The sequence below is a fragment of the Rhinopithecus roxellana genome, chromosome 10, assembly GCF_007565055.1.
Source record: "Rhinopithecus roxellana isolate Shanxi Qingling chromosome 10, ASM756505v1, whole genome shotgun sequence".
NCBI lineage: Eukaryota > Metazoa > Chordata > Mammalia > Primates > Cercopithecidae > Rhinopithecus > Rhinopithecus roxellana.
The window spans coordinates 122,325,699-122,340,864 of NC_044558.1; the positions used below are offsets into that span (position 1 = coordinate 122,325,699).

The 15,166-nt window shown below is 37.2% G+C and overlaps 1 protein-coding gene across 4 annotated transcripts; it reads left to right on the forward strand.

Annotated features, from left to right (window-relative positions):
* Positions 1-8,699: 8,699 nt before the first annotated feature.
* PRR4 (proline rich 4) lies at positions 8,700-12,316 on the forward strand. 4 transcript variants are annotated; one of them, XM_030939490.1, is made up of 5 exons: positions 8,705-8,796; positions 9,775-9,810; positions 10,804-10,935; positions 10,999-11,129; positions 12,215-12,316. In XM_030939490.1, exons 1-4 carry the CDS (start codon positions 8,733-8,735, stop codon positions 11,103-11,105), a joined length of 339 nt encoding a protein of 112 aa, XP_030795350.1. In that variant the 5' UTR covers positions 8,705-8,732; the 3' UTR covers positions 11,106-11,129; positions 12,215-12,316. The 4 variants fall into 4 exon arrangements, with proteins under 4 accessions (XP_030795349.1, XP_030795350.1, XP_010369701.1 ...); XM_030939489.1 differs by having other exon boundaries at positions 8,700-8,796; positions 10,804-11,129; XM_010371399.2 differs by lacking the exon at positions 10,804-10,935 and having other exon boundaries at positions 11,036-11,129.
* The last annotated feature ends 2,850 nt before the right edge of the window (positions 12,317-15,166 follow it).

Below are 15,166 nucleotides of genomic sequence, written 5' to 3' on the forward strand. Positions count from 1 at the left end.
GCTTTGCAAATGGTTGTCCCACTGTAAGTGGCAGAGTTAGAACGAAAATCTACAGCTTCTCATTCCCAAGTCTGCACAACACTCCAAAGAAGTGACTGCTCCAACTTACAAATGCAGAACAACCTCAAAGTAAATTTGTACCATTTAGTTTCGTCGCTTAAACTATTGCATGTACACATTGCACAGTACAAATACATGCAGTACTATCTAATTTTATATAAACTCATACATATCCTTTTGCAAAAGTCTAGTCTAAACATTACCAAATCAGGGATAACTGTCTCCATACACAACTGAAACAAATTTGAGAGATGTAAGATTACCTGTTCTCTCTGCAGGAGGAAAATATAAGCCTCACAAAGATGTTTACATCTTAATTCCCAGAATCTGTGTTTTATGTTAAATTACAAGGCGAAGGGCAATTAAGTTTGCTAATCATTTGACCTAAAAATAGAGAGAGTTTCCTGGCTCTAGCATCAAGGTAAATGATAGGAAATGGCACATAGTTTTCTATCTTATAATGTGCTTTTATATCTCAATGCCTTTTTTCCGTTTCAGAGCATAACTTACTCAAAGGCAGGAAATACGTTTGTGCATTTTTTATTTCTGTGAAGTATGCTCATTGGTATTTTGTTTGGGATTGCATTAAATCTGAAGACCATTTTGATTAGTATGGCCATTTTCATAATATTAATTGTTCCAATCCATAGAGTATCTTTTCATTTATTTGTATCTTCTTCAATTTCTTTTATCAATGTTTCATAGTTTGCAGTATTAGAGATATTTTATCTCTTTGGTTAAGTTTATTCCTAGGTATTTTATTCTATTTTGGTTATTGTAAATGAAATTGTTTTCTGAATTATTTTTCATATAGTTCACCATTAGCATATAGAAATGCTACTAATTTTTGTATACTGATTTTGTATTCTGCAACTTTACTGGATTTATTCTAACAGTTTTTTGTTGAAGTCTTTAGGATTTTCCATAAATAATATCATGTCATTCAAAAAGATGAACAATTGACTTCTTTCTTTTCAATTTCTATTTTTTTTATTTCTTTCTCTTGCCTAATATCTCTGGCTAATACTTTTAATACTACGTTGAATATGAGTGGTGAAAGTGAACATCCTTATCTTTATCCTAATCTTAATCTTTCACCTTTCCTTATTCTGCATGATGTTACCCGTGGGTTTGTCATATATGGCCTCTTTGTGTTGAAGTACATATCTTGTGTGTCTAATTTGTTGTGAGCTTTTATTACGCAGGGATATTGAATTTTATAAAATACTTTCTCTGTATCTGTAGAGATGATCATATGGCTTTTGCCCTTCGTTTTGTTAATAAGGTGCATCACATTTTTTGATTTGTATATGTTGCATAAAACCCACTTGATCATAGTGAATGATCTTTTTCATGTGCTGCGGTGTTCACTTTGCTAAAATCTTGTTGAATTCTTGCATTGATGTTCATCAGGGATGTTGGCTTGCGGCTGTTTTTATTTGATGTATCTTTCATTTTGGAATCAGGGTAATGCTGGCTTTGTAAAATGCGTTTGGAAGTATTTCTTCCTCCGCAATATCTGCAATTGTTTCAGGATAATTAGTATCAATTCCTCCTTAAATGTTTGGTAGAATTCAGCAGTGAAGCTATCAAGCCTGGTTTTTAAAAATTGATACATAATGTTAGTACATATTTATGAGACACATGATATTTTGTTATAAGCACATAGAATGTATAATGATTAATTTAGAGTACTTAGGGTATCTATCTTCTTTAGTATTTATCATTTCTCTGTTTGGGGAATTGTTCAAGTCCTTTCTTCTAGCTATTTTGAAATATTGTTAACCATAGTCACCCTAATCTATTATCAAACATTTGAACTTATTCCTTCTAACTGTATGTTTGAACCTATTAACCCACCTGTCTTCATACTCATTCCCCCACCTCACACACACCTGTCCCAGTCTCTTGTAGCCATTATTCTATTCTCTACCACTGCGTGATCAACATAAATGAGAATATGCAATATTCATTTTTCTGTGCCTGGCTTATTTCCCTTAACATAATGCCCTCCAGTTCCATCCATGTTGCTGCAAATGACATGTTTTTATTCTTTTTTTATGGGTGAATAGTATTACATTGTGGATATGTATCTTTTTTTTTTTTTATCAATTTGTCCACCGATGGACACTTGCGTTGATTCCACATCTTTGCAATGGTGAGTAGTGCTGCAGTCAATATTTGATATAGGTATCCCTTTGATATTCTCATTTCTGTTTCTTTGGATAAATAGAAGTGAAATTGCTAGATCATATGGTCATTCTATTTTTAGTTTTTTTGAGAAATCTCCATACTGTATCCGTAGTGACTGTACTAATTTACATTCCCACCAACACCAAGGGTATGTAAGACTTTTTCCTTGCATCCTCACCAGCATCTGTTTTTTTTCCCTTTTAATAATACCCATTCTAATTGGAGAAGGATGATATTGTGGTTTTAATTTGCATTTCCCTGATGATTAGTGATGTTGAGCATTTTTTATATACCTGTTGGACATTCGTATGTCTTTTTTTGAGACATGTCTAAAGTGCAGTTAAAATCCAATGTTTATTTCTTGATTTTCATTCTGGATTATGTGTCCAAGGCTGAGAGTGGGGCATTGAAGTCCCTAACTATTACTCTATTGGAATCTATCTCCCCCTTTATGTCTAATAATATTTGCCTTATATATCTGGGTGCTCTAGTGTTGTTTGAATATTTAGAATTGTGTTATCCCTCTTGCTGAATTGATCCCTTTATCTTACATAATGACCTTTTTTGTGTCTTTTTGCTGTTTGTAAATTAAAAATTAAAATCTGTTTTATCTGATACAAGTATAGTGCTTCTACTCACTTTTTGTTTCTATTTGCATAGAATATCATTTTTTATCCCTTCACTTTAAGTCCATGTGTCTTTACAGACAAACTTACTTTATTATTGGCAGCACAGAGTTGTGTCATGTTTTTTAAAATCCATTAAGCCAGTCTATATCTTTAAACTCAAAATTTTAATTCATTTACCATCAAGCTTATTATTACTATTGGAGGATTTATTCTTGTCATTTTATTCATTGTTTTCTGGTTATTTCATATATCCTTTTTCCTTTCTATATCTTTTATTGTTTATAATTGTCATTTGTTGATTTTCTGTAGTGGTAAAATTTAAATCCTTTCTCTTTTGCATTTGTGTATTTGCTTTGCCAGTGAGTTTTATACTTTTGTGTGTTTTCGTGATGGACCATATTGTCTTTTTGCTTCAAGGTACAGAATTTCCTTAAGCATTTCTTGTAGGACCAGTGTAGTAGTGATGAATTTCCAGTTTTTCTTGTTTAGGAAAGCCATTATTTCTACTCCATTTTTGAAGGATATCTTTGCTGGAAATCTATTCTTGGCTGATAAGATTTTTTTGTTTCAATACTTTAAATATATCATCTCATTCTTTCCTGGCCTGTAAGGTTTCTTCTGAGAAATTCATTGTTAATCTAATGGGAGTTCCCTTTTATATGACTTATGTATCTTTTAAATGAGGAATTTAATTTGTTTACCTCAAGGTTATAATTCACATGTGAGGTTGTGGTTTTTCTATATTGCTCATCATTTCCTGGTTGTTTTATATGTCCCTTTCTTCCTTTCTTCCTCTCTTATTGTTTATCATTTGTTAGTTTTCTGAAATAATAAGGCTTGATTCTCTTTCTTCTTTGTGTGTCTTCTCTAACAGTGAGTATTTGTATGTTTTCAAAATAGTGATTATCATCTGCTTGCTTCCAGATGTAGACCTCCCTTGAGCATTTGTTATAAGGTTAGTCTAATGGTGATAAATTCCCTCAGCTTTTGCTTATCTGTGAAAGATTTTATTTCCCCTTTATTTATGAAGGATAACATTTCTTGGCATAGTATGTATGACTGAAAGTGTTTCTTCCAGAACTTTGAATATTCCATACTATTCTCTCCTAGCCTATAAACTTTCTGTTGATAAATTATCTGTTGGTCTGGTGATCATTCCCTTATATATGACTGGATGGTTTTCTCTTTTTTTAATAATTTTTATCTTTGAAGTTTTTTTAAATTTTAATTTTGGGGGTACATAGTAGGTGTATATATTTATGGGTTATATGAGATATTTTGATACAGGCATGTAATATGTAATAATCACAACATGACAAATGGGGTATCCATCACCTCAAGCAATTACTCTTTGTGTTTCAAACAATCCAATTATACTCTTGTAGTAGTTTTTAAATGTACAATTAAATTATTGTGTACTACTGTAACCCCATTGTGCTAGTAAACACTAGGTCTTACTCATATTTTTGTACCCATTACCAATCTCCACTTTTACCCCAACACCCCCACCCCAGTCAATTCTTCCAGGCCTCTGGTTACCATGCTTATACTACCTATCTCCATGGGTTCAATTGTTGTAATTTTTAGCTCCCACAGATAAGAAAGAACATGCAATGTTTGTCTTTCAGTGCCTAGCTTATTTCACTTAACATAGTCTCCTCCAGTTGCATCTATGTTGTTGTAAATGACAGGATCTCATGCTTTTTATGGGTGAACAATATTCCACTGTGTACATGTACCACATTATCTTTATTCATTCATCTGTTGATGACACTTAGGTTGCTTCCAAATCTTGTCTATTGTGCATAGTGCTGCAGTAAACTTGGGAGTGCAGATATCTATTTGATATATTGATTTCCTTTCTTTTGGTTATATACCTAGCAGTGGAATTGCTGGATTGTATGGTAGCTCTATTTTTAGCTATCTGAGGAACTGCCAAACTGCTCTCCATAGTGGTTATACTAATTTACATTCCCACAAGCAGTGCATAAGAGTATCCTTTTCTACACATCCTCACCAGCATTTGTTGTTGCCTGTCTTTTGCATAAAAGCCATTTTAACTGGGGTGAAAAGATATCTCACTGTAGTTTTATTTTGCATTACTCTGATTATTGATAATGTTGAGCACTTTTTCATATGTCTGTTTGCCACTTGTATGTCTTCCTTTGAGAAAGGTCTATTCAAATATTTTGCCTATTTTTCAAATTGCATTGTTAGACTTTTTCCTATACAGTTGTTTGAGCTCCTTATATATTCTGGTTATTAATCCTTTGTCAGATGGATAGTTTGCAAATATTTGTGAAATGTCTCGTCATTTTGTTAATTGTTTTCTTTGTTGTGAAAAAAAGCTTTTTAACTTGATGTGATCCCATTTATTCACTTTTGCTTTGGTTGCCAGTGCTCCTGAGGTATTACTCAAGAAATCTTTGCCCGCTCTGGTGTTCTGGAGAGTTTCCCCAAAGTTTTCTTATTGTCGTGTTGTAGTCTTGTCAATGCACCAAGATGTAACAGACCCTCATTGTTTGAGACAGTATCTGGAGTTCTTTGTCCTATGTCCAAGATGATTGAGAAGCGCAGACACAAGTGTGAGGATAAAGCATAAGTTTAGTAAGCAAAAGAAGGAAGCTCTCTGTCAGCAGAGAGGGGAGCCCAAATGGGTTGCCCTATATGAGGCTGGGGTCCAGGGTATTTATGGACTAGGAAGGGGAAGGAATGTGCTTAGCCCATGGGCTGTCTTGGAGAACTTGGAGAACTTGTGACTAAGCTTGGCTCAGGGCCTTGGCCTGGGACCAATCAGAGGCTGAAGTGATGATTCATAGAGGCTGTGATGATTCAGCTTGCTCTGGGACCTATCAGGAGATGAAGTGAAAGCTTGGCCCAGGACTTTGGCCCAGGACCAATCAGGAACTGAAGCGATGATTCATAGAGCCCAGGCTCACGGTCCAAAAACGTCTGTTTCTATGCCAGTGTTTTTTTTTTTTTTTTGATGTAGGCACATATAGCAATAATCTTCCTTCTTAGTACTGCTTTTGGGTTTACGGATAGGCTTATGTGCTTCTCTTCATAGCAGCAAGATCCCCTAGCCCTGGGCAGGTTCAAAGGTGCTGTTCAGGAGTCAGGGACCAGAGTCCAAAACTTTGGAAATTTACCTTGCGTTCTGTTGTACTGCTGCTAAGCTAGCACTCAGACCAGGAGATACGGTTCTTCCCATTCTAATCTTCCCTTTTCATATGCAGAGGCACCTTACCCCATGGCCACCATCACCACAGACCTTTGGGAATACTCTCAGGCTACCACTGATGTTCACTTAAGGACCAAGGGCTCTTCATTCAGCCTGTGGTGAATAATGCTGCCTGGTCTAGAACTCACCTTTCCTAGTGGTGGGCTCCCCCTCTGGCCCAGAGCAGGTCCAGAAATGCTGTCCAAGAGCCAGGGCCTGGAATTGGGGACCCCAATAGCCCACTTGCTATTATACCCCTCTGTGGCTGACCTGGTACCTAAGGTTCAAGACAAAGTCCCCTTTACTTTTTCTCTCTGCTTTTCTCAGGCTGGAGAGTCTCTGACCATACCCACCACAGCTAGGAATGTGTTGGGTCTCACTTGAAACCAGCACATCTCAGAGTCTCACTCAAGGCCCACACCATACTACCTGGATATCACTGCAGGTTATTCAAGGCCCAAGTGCTCTTTAGTCAGCAGGTGATTGGTTCTTCCATGATTTGGCTCTTCCCTTCAATGCAGTAGGTTTCGTTCCAGATCAGTGTGTGTCTAGAAATGTCATCTGGGAGCTAGAGTCTGGAATCAGGGCTTCATGACTCTGACCAGTGCCCTATCCTACTGAGACACAGCCACCCACACGGTGAATCATGTTTGCCTGGAACTCCCCTCTGCTCCTTCTACCTGACCTTCCTTTCCTAGCTGATGGCCTACTGTGAGCCACCTAGGCAGGACTGCTTATCTCCAGTTCCCACGTTAAACGGTGTCTGGTGAAATCAGAGACAGCAATCCCAGTAACACAGCTAGATCTGTAGACCCAAACAACTACTCTCTCTAACCCATAAAACCCATAAAGCACAACTAGAACTTTTCTGCTTCCCACACAGAGAATTGCTAACTCATAATATATTTCACTTTCAAAATATGTCCATGATTATGACAGAGAAAATATTTATTTTTTGGTCACCTTGCCAAAGTAAAGTTATCCATAACAAACACCATTGATTAGAAAATCTTCCTGTAATATTACCTCCAACACTTCAGAAGAACCAGACCAGACTTTCATCTGCACAGCACATGATCCACTCATCCACAATGGTCAAGAGGCCTGTCTTTAAGATTTCCAGTCACATTCCCCCGATCATGTCATACTTACAACCAAGCTATCCTCAAATTATCACTAGCCCTGTACAAAAATGTAACAAAAATACAAGACCTACACAAGGCCTGTAACGAAAAGTGGCAGCTGGTGATACTGATTGATGTAGCTGTTCCACGAAAATATAAGCAGAAAACCACTAGATAGAACAGAAAAATCAGCAGATGAAGCTTGAGCTACCAACACAGGACCCTACAAAACTTTTTGGAAACACAGTATCTTGGTGCCAAATTTTAAAAACAAAAATGAAGAAAGCAAGTGAAGAAAAGTATAGAACCTTGTTTAGAAAATTAAATAAAGATTTCTACCAGAACGCATGAAGAAAGCAGCCAGATATAAAACATAGGCATAGGGAGGATTGATTCACAATATAACATATCAACAAGTATGGTTCAGCACAAGAGTGAAGAAGAATGAGTATAATAATATTACAGAGAAAATAATCTTTGGTGAAGGCAATCTGAGAAGCAAATAGCATGGAAACTAATTAAAAAATAGAAAATCAATGTAATACTTGAGACTTTCAACAGACTATGATACTATCTAATTAGATTGTATTATTGTGTCCACTCAATAATCAGTCAGTGTGATTAAAATATTTGGTACAAGAAATAAGACCTAAACTGAATCTTACAGAACATTCTAGAAAAGAGAAAGACCATGGAAGAAGTCTTAGGGACATAACATATACAGTTCCTTGTTGAAGGAACTGTGTATTCACACTGTTCTGTGCAGAAATCTAATGGTGCTTTCTGTGGCCAGTTTTGCTTTACTAACCCCCAGGATATTAATAAAGATAGAATGTTTTAATATCTGTGTTCTACAACAATAAAGTATCTCTGGTTAGTGCTAGATTAGGAGAATCTTAATCTCTTTGGGCCAGAGTAGCCTGAGGGTAAACCATCTGTCATCCATGTGTGCCCAAGTGTGTGTTGTCCTCACACAACTCAACATTAAACAGAAATGATCTCGATATTATTATGAAATTAAGCTACATATCATGCATATAGGTATATATGCCATAAAAATGGAATTTATGCTATACAAATAGCTAGAGATATTAATCATTTTCACTTCTGACTATAGGATCACTGCTGACACACATATACAAATGTGAGCTCATGTGCACACAGACAACCAATGCAGGGGAAGGACCAAATAACTGTCTAACCCGATTGAAAATAAAATGATGACCAAACTTCAGTTGTAGTATTTGTGCTGATTGCTTGGATACTGTTCCTTCAGAAACTATGCTGAAGTCACATGTTGTCCCTAACCACATCCTACCACCACATCCTGCTGGGCTAAAGTCCCAAAAAGTAATGAGAGATGCATTCAACTTTATGAGAGGAAAGCAAAACCTAATCTTCCCAGTATGGAGCTCAAAGGTGCCATTGTTTTGCTCATGCTTATAAAGGGAGCTGCCATGTTTCTCTCAGCACAGAGTTGGGAGCAACTCCAGAGCCTCCTTCAAGATGCTGCTGGTCCTGCTGTCAGTGGTCCTGCTGGCTCTGAGCTCAGCTCAGAGCACAGATAATGGTAAAAAAAAAAAAAAAAAAAAAAAATTTTTTAAGGGAAATGGGGAGTGGGATGAGGGGTTGTGACTATTCTTGGGCCTCAGGGGTTCACCCCACACCACTGCAGAGGAGAGCTGGATGGAAGGAAGGAGGTTGAGAAGAAGGGTAAGGCTTCAGAGCTCTCATTCCAAGGATGACATCTATTGTGCCCTCATTCCATCCCAAGGCCTGATACTTTATTTAATACACACTTGGAACCAAATAGAGAATTTCAATTAGAGGAATGACAAAGTAAGATTTGTATTTTTAGAAAGACCTGGCTGTGCTGTGAAGGATGCAATGGAGAATGCAAGACTGATCCAGGGAAGTCCAGCTGTGAAGATCCTACAGTAATCTCAGTGGACAGTGATGATAGTGTCTTTGCTGTACAGGGGATGTAGCATCAATGAAAGAGATAAACAAACAGCAGAGTACTTTCAGACATAGAGGACTGGAAAATAAATTTGTGTCTTTCTACGTAGTGGTATAGAAATATCAGGTCCCCAAATTCCCATTTTTCTTCCAATCACATTTAAAATTTCAATATGTTGCTGGCAGTACATGTACACGATTGTGTCCAAATATTTACTCCCGGTTGCTCCTCTTGGGGAAGCTTGTGAATATGATCAAAATATTTAGAGAAGAAAGAAGGTAGAAGAACTAAAATATGACTTGAAAATACCCAGAGCAGTTTGCCTAAATTAGCATTAGGGTTTGAGGGATCCTAAGGATGACAAAAAGGGACTCTTCTATGTTGAGTTCATGGTTGATGTTCAGTGGTAGTAACAATCCTGTCTCCCCTAACATCTTCCTCCCCTTCCAGCAGCTTCACAGAAGATGGTTGACAAGGTAACTTACGATGCACAGGGTGTGGCCAGAAGGCCCCTTTCCCTATAGACCACTGTGAGCCCTGAAAGATTTATGAGGTCATGTTTACTTCATCCTGTACTTCTTTTTCTAGATGTGATCTCTGAAAACTTTACTCCCACCACACCAGGTAAATCCCAATGATCCTCAATCAATTTCTTTTCTCTTTTTTTCCACTAGAATTTTTAAAAGTTTTTTCAGTGTCTTCTTCTCATTTTTTTTTTGTGAGGAGGTGGTAAGAGGGGTCAGGTATTGATTAATACTAGTGCCCCTAAATATATAGACAATTCTTACCCATCTTTGATTCTGGGGACCATGAGCCAGGCCACCAACTTGAATACAGAGATGCCTGGCTTTGAGGACATTCGGAGTGGGCAGGTTTTTTTCCCAGGCTGGAATGACTGCTGAGAGATGATGAACAAATGAGACGTGTTCTCATTCTGACTCCTCCATCCTTAACTGCTTCTTTCTTCCCCAGTGTTCCCCTGCACAGTTATGTGGCTTCAGGGAGTAAGGCAAAACAAAACAAAAAAAACCGTGCATGAATGTCTTTTCTCTGTGTTGACCCACTCAGCTGTGTCACTACAGATGATAAATACTTGCCACAGCTGTTTAGTGACCCTGTGCAGGCTTTCACATCGTCTTTCTCTTCTGTCTCTTAGTATCTCTACTTGGTTCCAGGAGCCTGGGAAATCAGCTCTAGTTTCTGCATAGGGCTTAGGTGCCCAGAGATGGAGTCACAGTTTGTAAGTTATTACAGCAACCAAAAAAAATAACCAGTAACATAACTGAAAGCTATAATATTTTTGCTTTTTTTTCTGTCCTTGGCGATACCCTCTGGCAATTCTAAGATATGCAAGAACCCCTCTTTTCAAATTTATGGAACCATACTTGTCACAGGAGCAAATAAATGAGACTTTCCACATCACTCTTACATGGATTAAGCAGACAGCTGCATAAAAAGGAAAAAAAAAAAAAAAAAAAACAGTGGGCACAAAGGAAGATGACAGTCAAGCGGCAGGTTTGGGGAGAACAGGGCTGTGTGATAAGGTGAGAGAAGTATAGAGAGGAGAGTTTTTCTTCACTGAGCTCATGCATTCTTGTCCATTAATTACTCACACAGATGTAGAGGACTCAAGTCAGAGCCCAGATCAGGGACCCCAGAGACCTCCACCTGAAGGACTCCTACCCAGACTCCCTGGTGATAGCTGTAACCAAGATAATGGTCCTCAGCAGAGACCACCACAACCAGGAGGCCATCACCACTATCCTCTCCCACTTCCTTTTCAAAATCAACAACAACGACCCCGACGAGCAGACCTTCACCGCCCTCTACCCCGACTTCCTGCTGTAAGGCTGGAGGAAGTACCAGCATTCTTCCAGGGAGACAGGCCGCCAAGACATCTCCAGGACCAGACACCCTAGTGGTAATCTAGAATTCAATGACAGGTATGATTCCAGTTCATTCTCCATTAAATGCCCAAGCTGTTACTGTTCTCAAACTTTATTGTGTTCACGAATCAATTGGAAATATGTTGAAATTACATAATCCTGAACCCCATTTCTAAAGATTTGTATTCAGGTATTCTTGGATAAGGTTGCAAGTCCTTGTATTTTTAACAAGCAGTTCAAAGTATTTCTTATGAAATACTGACCTCTCCAACTTTTTTCTTAAGATGACTTGTCTCCTTAAAATGAGTTGGTAATGAGGAAGTGGGGTGTGTTCTCCCTTTGGTGCTCTGCCTCCCGCTTTGAGTCTGCTCTCTCAGGCCCAAGGACTCTCCATCTCAGGTTTCTCTCTGGTTTCCACCACAGCACTCTTTGCTCAGTTCTGCCTCACACCAGCCTCTCAGGTCCAGTGTCCCTGCTAAATGATACTTGAACTTGATGCTCCTATATCGTATTTAATTTTTAAAATACTTATTTTGAAATTAGTACATCCTCAAGGAAAAAAATCTAACTGAACAGAATGGTATGAAGCTAAATCTTAAAGTGATGCCTTATCCTACTTACCCACACCCCTCACCAAATGTCACCACCATTAATTTTTTGAACATCCTCCTGGAAATATGTATATGTATATAAGCGTATGTCATTATTTTTCCCACAAATGATATATTATTTTAAATGCAGATCTGTATTTGCTTATTTCAAATAATATATGTCTCAGATAACTTTGTCATTTCACAGAGACATAGATCTTCTTGGTGATTTATTTGTACATTTTTATTTTGTTGTTACAATTGTATACTACTCTCTTGTGTGACTGTACCATGATTTCTTCAATCAACCACTGTTAATTGAGATGTAGGTCTGTATTAGTTTTTCACTACTGGAGGTTCAAGTTGCAGTCATTTTCATAAATATAACCTTGAATGTTTTGAACAGTAGCCAAAACATAAACACCATAAAAATAATCTGTTTTCTTAATCTTGAAAGCAATAATTTACTTTACTAATATCATCAAGGGATTAGATACATTTTGCTATGTTGTATCTTGTGTATAAATTTCCTTATTTGTTTGTTTGTTTCAGAAAATAAATAAGAAGATAACTTCCTTCAGAAAGCCATTACATTGAAATAATGTGGTCATAACTCTTTCTTCAGTATACCAATAAAATAGTAATAGCATGCAATTTCTGGTTGTTGCTTCTCTTTGTGGGTGTTTCTGAGTCTGGAATTTGAGGGCCATTAATACAATCTAAGAATATCTGGGACTCCTGTTCACTGATGCTTCCATCAGGCTTCCCTCCTCCTTTATCTTAATAAAGCTAGCTGCCAAAGGGAAAGAGTTCCATTGCTCCTCTTCTGTCCTAGATAGCATAGCATGAATGCAAATTCTTAAAATTATTTTCACATCTTTCATTGATATTCTTGTAACTTTAGGAAAACAAGGAATATATAACAAATGAGAGGGAGTTGCAGGTGCTGGGGAATTCTTAAAATTTCCACAACTATTAATCCTGGTTTCTAGGGGCATAAATGTGGTTCTAGATCTCTTCTCCATGAAACTCACTATTCTCTTTTCTCCCCTTTTTTCATCGCTCATTTCTCTTCCTCCCTAAGTCCTTCACCATTCTTTATAAAAACTTAAGTGGATTTCATAAAGGGTGCAGCATAATGTAATTTAAAGGGCAAGAAATTTGAGTAAAACTCTGTTCTTGTTGTGAAAGTTCCAGCAATATCAGTATTATTGTCAGATAACATGGACTACCAAATTTAACTCAAGATGCTGAGGGAAAGTTGGATAGAAAATAACCCTGAGAAGCAAAAGAATTTGATAGGTAACTATCTCCAAACACCTCTCATTATCACCTCCAATGTCACTGAATACAGGAAATTTTAATATCTAAATTTTATCATTAAAAGCACATAATTCTTTTTTTTTTTTTTGAGATGGAGTCTCACTCTGTCGCCAGGGCTGGAGTGCAGTGGCCGGATCTCAGCTCACTGCAAGCTCCGCCTCCCGGGTTCACGCATTCTCCTGCCTCAGCCTCCCAAGTAGCTGGGACTACAGGTGCCTGCCACCTCGCCTGGCTAGTTTTTTGTATTTTTTTTTTAGTAGAGACGGGGTTTCACCGTGTTAGCCAGGGTGGTCTCGATCTCCTGACCTCTTGATCCGCCCGTCTCGGCCTCCCAAAGTGCTGGGATTACAGGCTTGAGCCACCGCGCCCGGCCAAAAGCACATAATTCTTATTTAAATTTTTTAAGTACAGGAAACAACAAGTTTCTGAATTCATTGTGAGTTTCATTAAACAACATACATAGGACAACAAGGATACTCTGCTAAGGAAACTATTCAATAGTACATAAACAAATGAACAGTATGCTAAAAGAATAATAAACCATGTTGAAAGAGGATGAGGATGTTAAAGATGGTTCAGTATTAGAAAACTGGCCACACCATATCTGATTTTGATGATATTTAGATGAGACTTTGGATTTAGATTTTAAAGTGGATGCTGGAATAAGTTAAGACTTTGGGGATTTTGGAGAAGAAATAAATGTATTTAGTATGTGAGAAGAGCATATATTTGGGGGAATGACCAGGGACAGAATGCTCTAGTTTGAATGTTTATGTCTCTACAAAATAAATTTATGTTGAAATTTAATTCCCTATGTTGAAACTTAATTCCCTATGCAATAGTGTTAAGAGATGGAGCCTTTGGGGAAGTGACTAAGTCATGTGGACTCTACTTTCATGAATGGGATCAATTTCCCTACAAAAAGAGGCTCCCAAAGGCTGCTGAGCTGTTCCATCTCTTTTGACATGTAAGGACTCAATGTTCATTCTTCTTTCACACTTCTGCCTCATGAGAGAGAAGCCAGGAGAAATTGTCTGTTTGGAATGGGCTCTCACTCAACCCCGAATCTGGTACCATCTCAGTCTTCAACTTTCCAGAATCCAGAGCTATGAGAAATACATTTGTATTATTTATAAATTATCCAAGATAAGATATTTTGTTAATAACAGCTTGAATTGGCTAAGGCAGAGGGCTACGTACAAGAATTAAATGTGTAATGTATATAAAATGTATATAAAATTACCCTACATGATGTATACAAAATTACATGATTTAATTCTTGTAAAATGCAACATGTATATAAAATTACCCTACATGATATACAACAAAAGTTCAATACATTTGTTTATTTATTCTTTTATTAGAAAAGACTCGTTTTGTTCTTTCTAATAATGAATTATCTTCTAGTAACAAATTATCTTTCTAATAATGAATTAACTTATAATAATGAATTATCTAAAAAATAGATTATTTGATAAACATTTGCTTTCTTTAGCATTAGAACCATTCAAAAAAGAAGCAGAAAGGTCGTCCAAAAGGTATATTGATGAACAAATGCACTGTTGCATATCATCAGGAGGCTGGTTAACACGAATAAAAACGAAGTCTCCTTCATTTCAATTCCAATGATTCTGCTCCTTAACATTTAATATTCAGCCTATTCTCTACCTATATAGAAAGTAATGCCACCTGTAAGTCTATTGTTGCTCAGATGTTAATCTGGGAAGTAAAGCCCAGTTTCTCTTGAAAAGGCAGAGAATTTGGACAGAAATTCACCGACTGCTTTCTTACAGAAAGTAAACCAATGTCTGCTTCCAGAAAAATGGAGTCAATGTAGTTTGCCCTATTCCTTCTACTAAGAACAACTATAAACCCTGAACATTATGTATAAAATATATGACAACTCAGACCTGGAGAGACCAAGGCAGATGTGGTAGGGACTCAATAAATTGCACAGTGAATAATTCTCTAAGTTTTTTTCACTTTATAATTTGCAGACTTTTAGTTGGAAATGCCTTCAACATAGAAATACTAACAGGCACATATGAGAATTTCCCAGCAAAGCCTATTATTTTAGCCAAAGGTCAAGGAAATAGTCTACCAAAGCAGAAAACGTTTAGACAATAATCACTCTACCAAAAGCCAAATACCACAGAAAACACTATTACCTCAAGTGGAGGG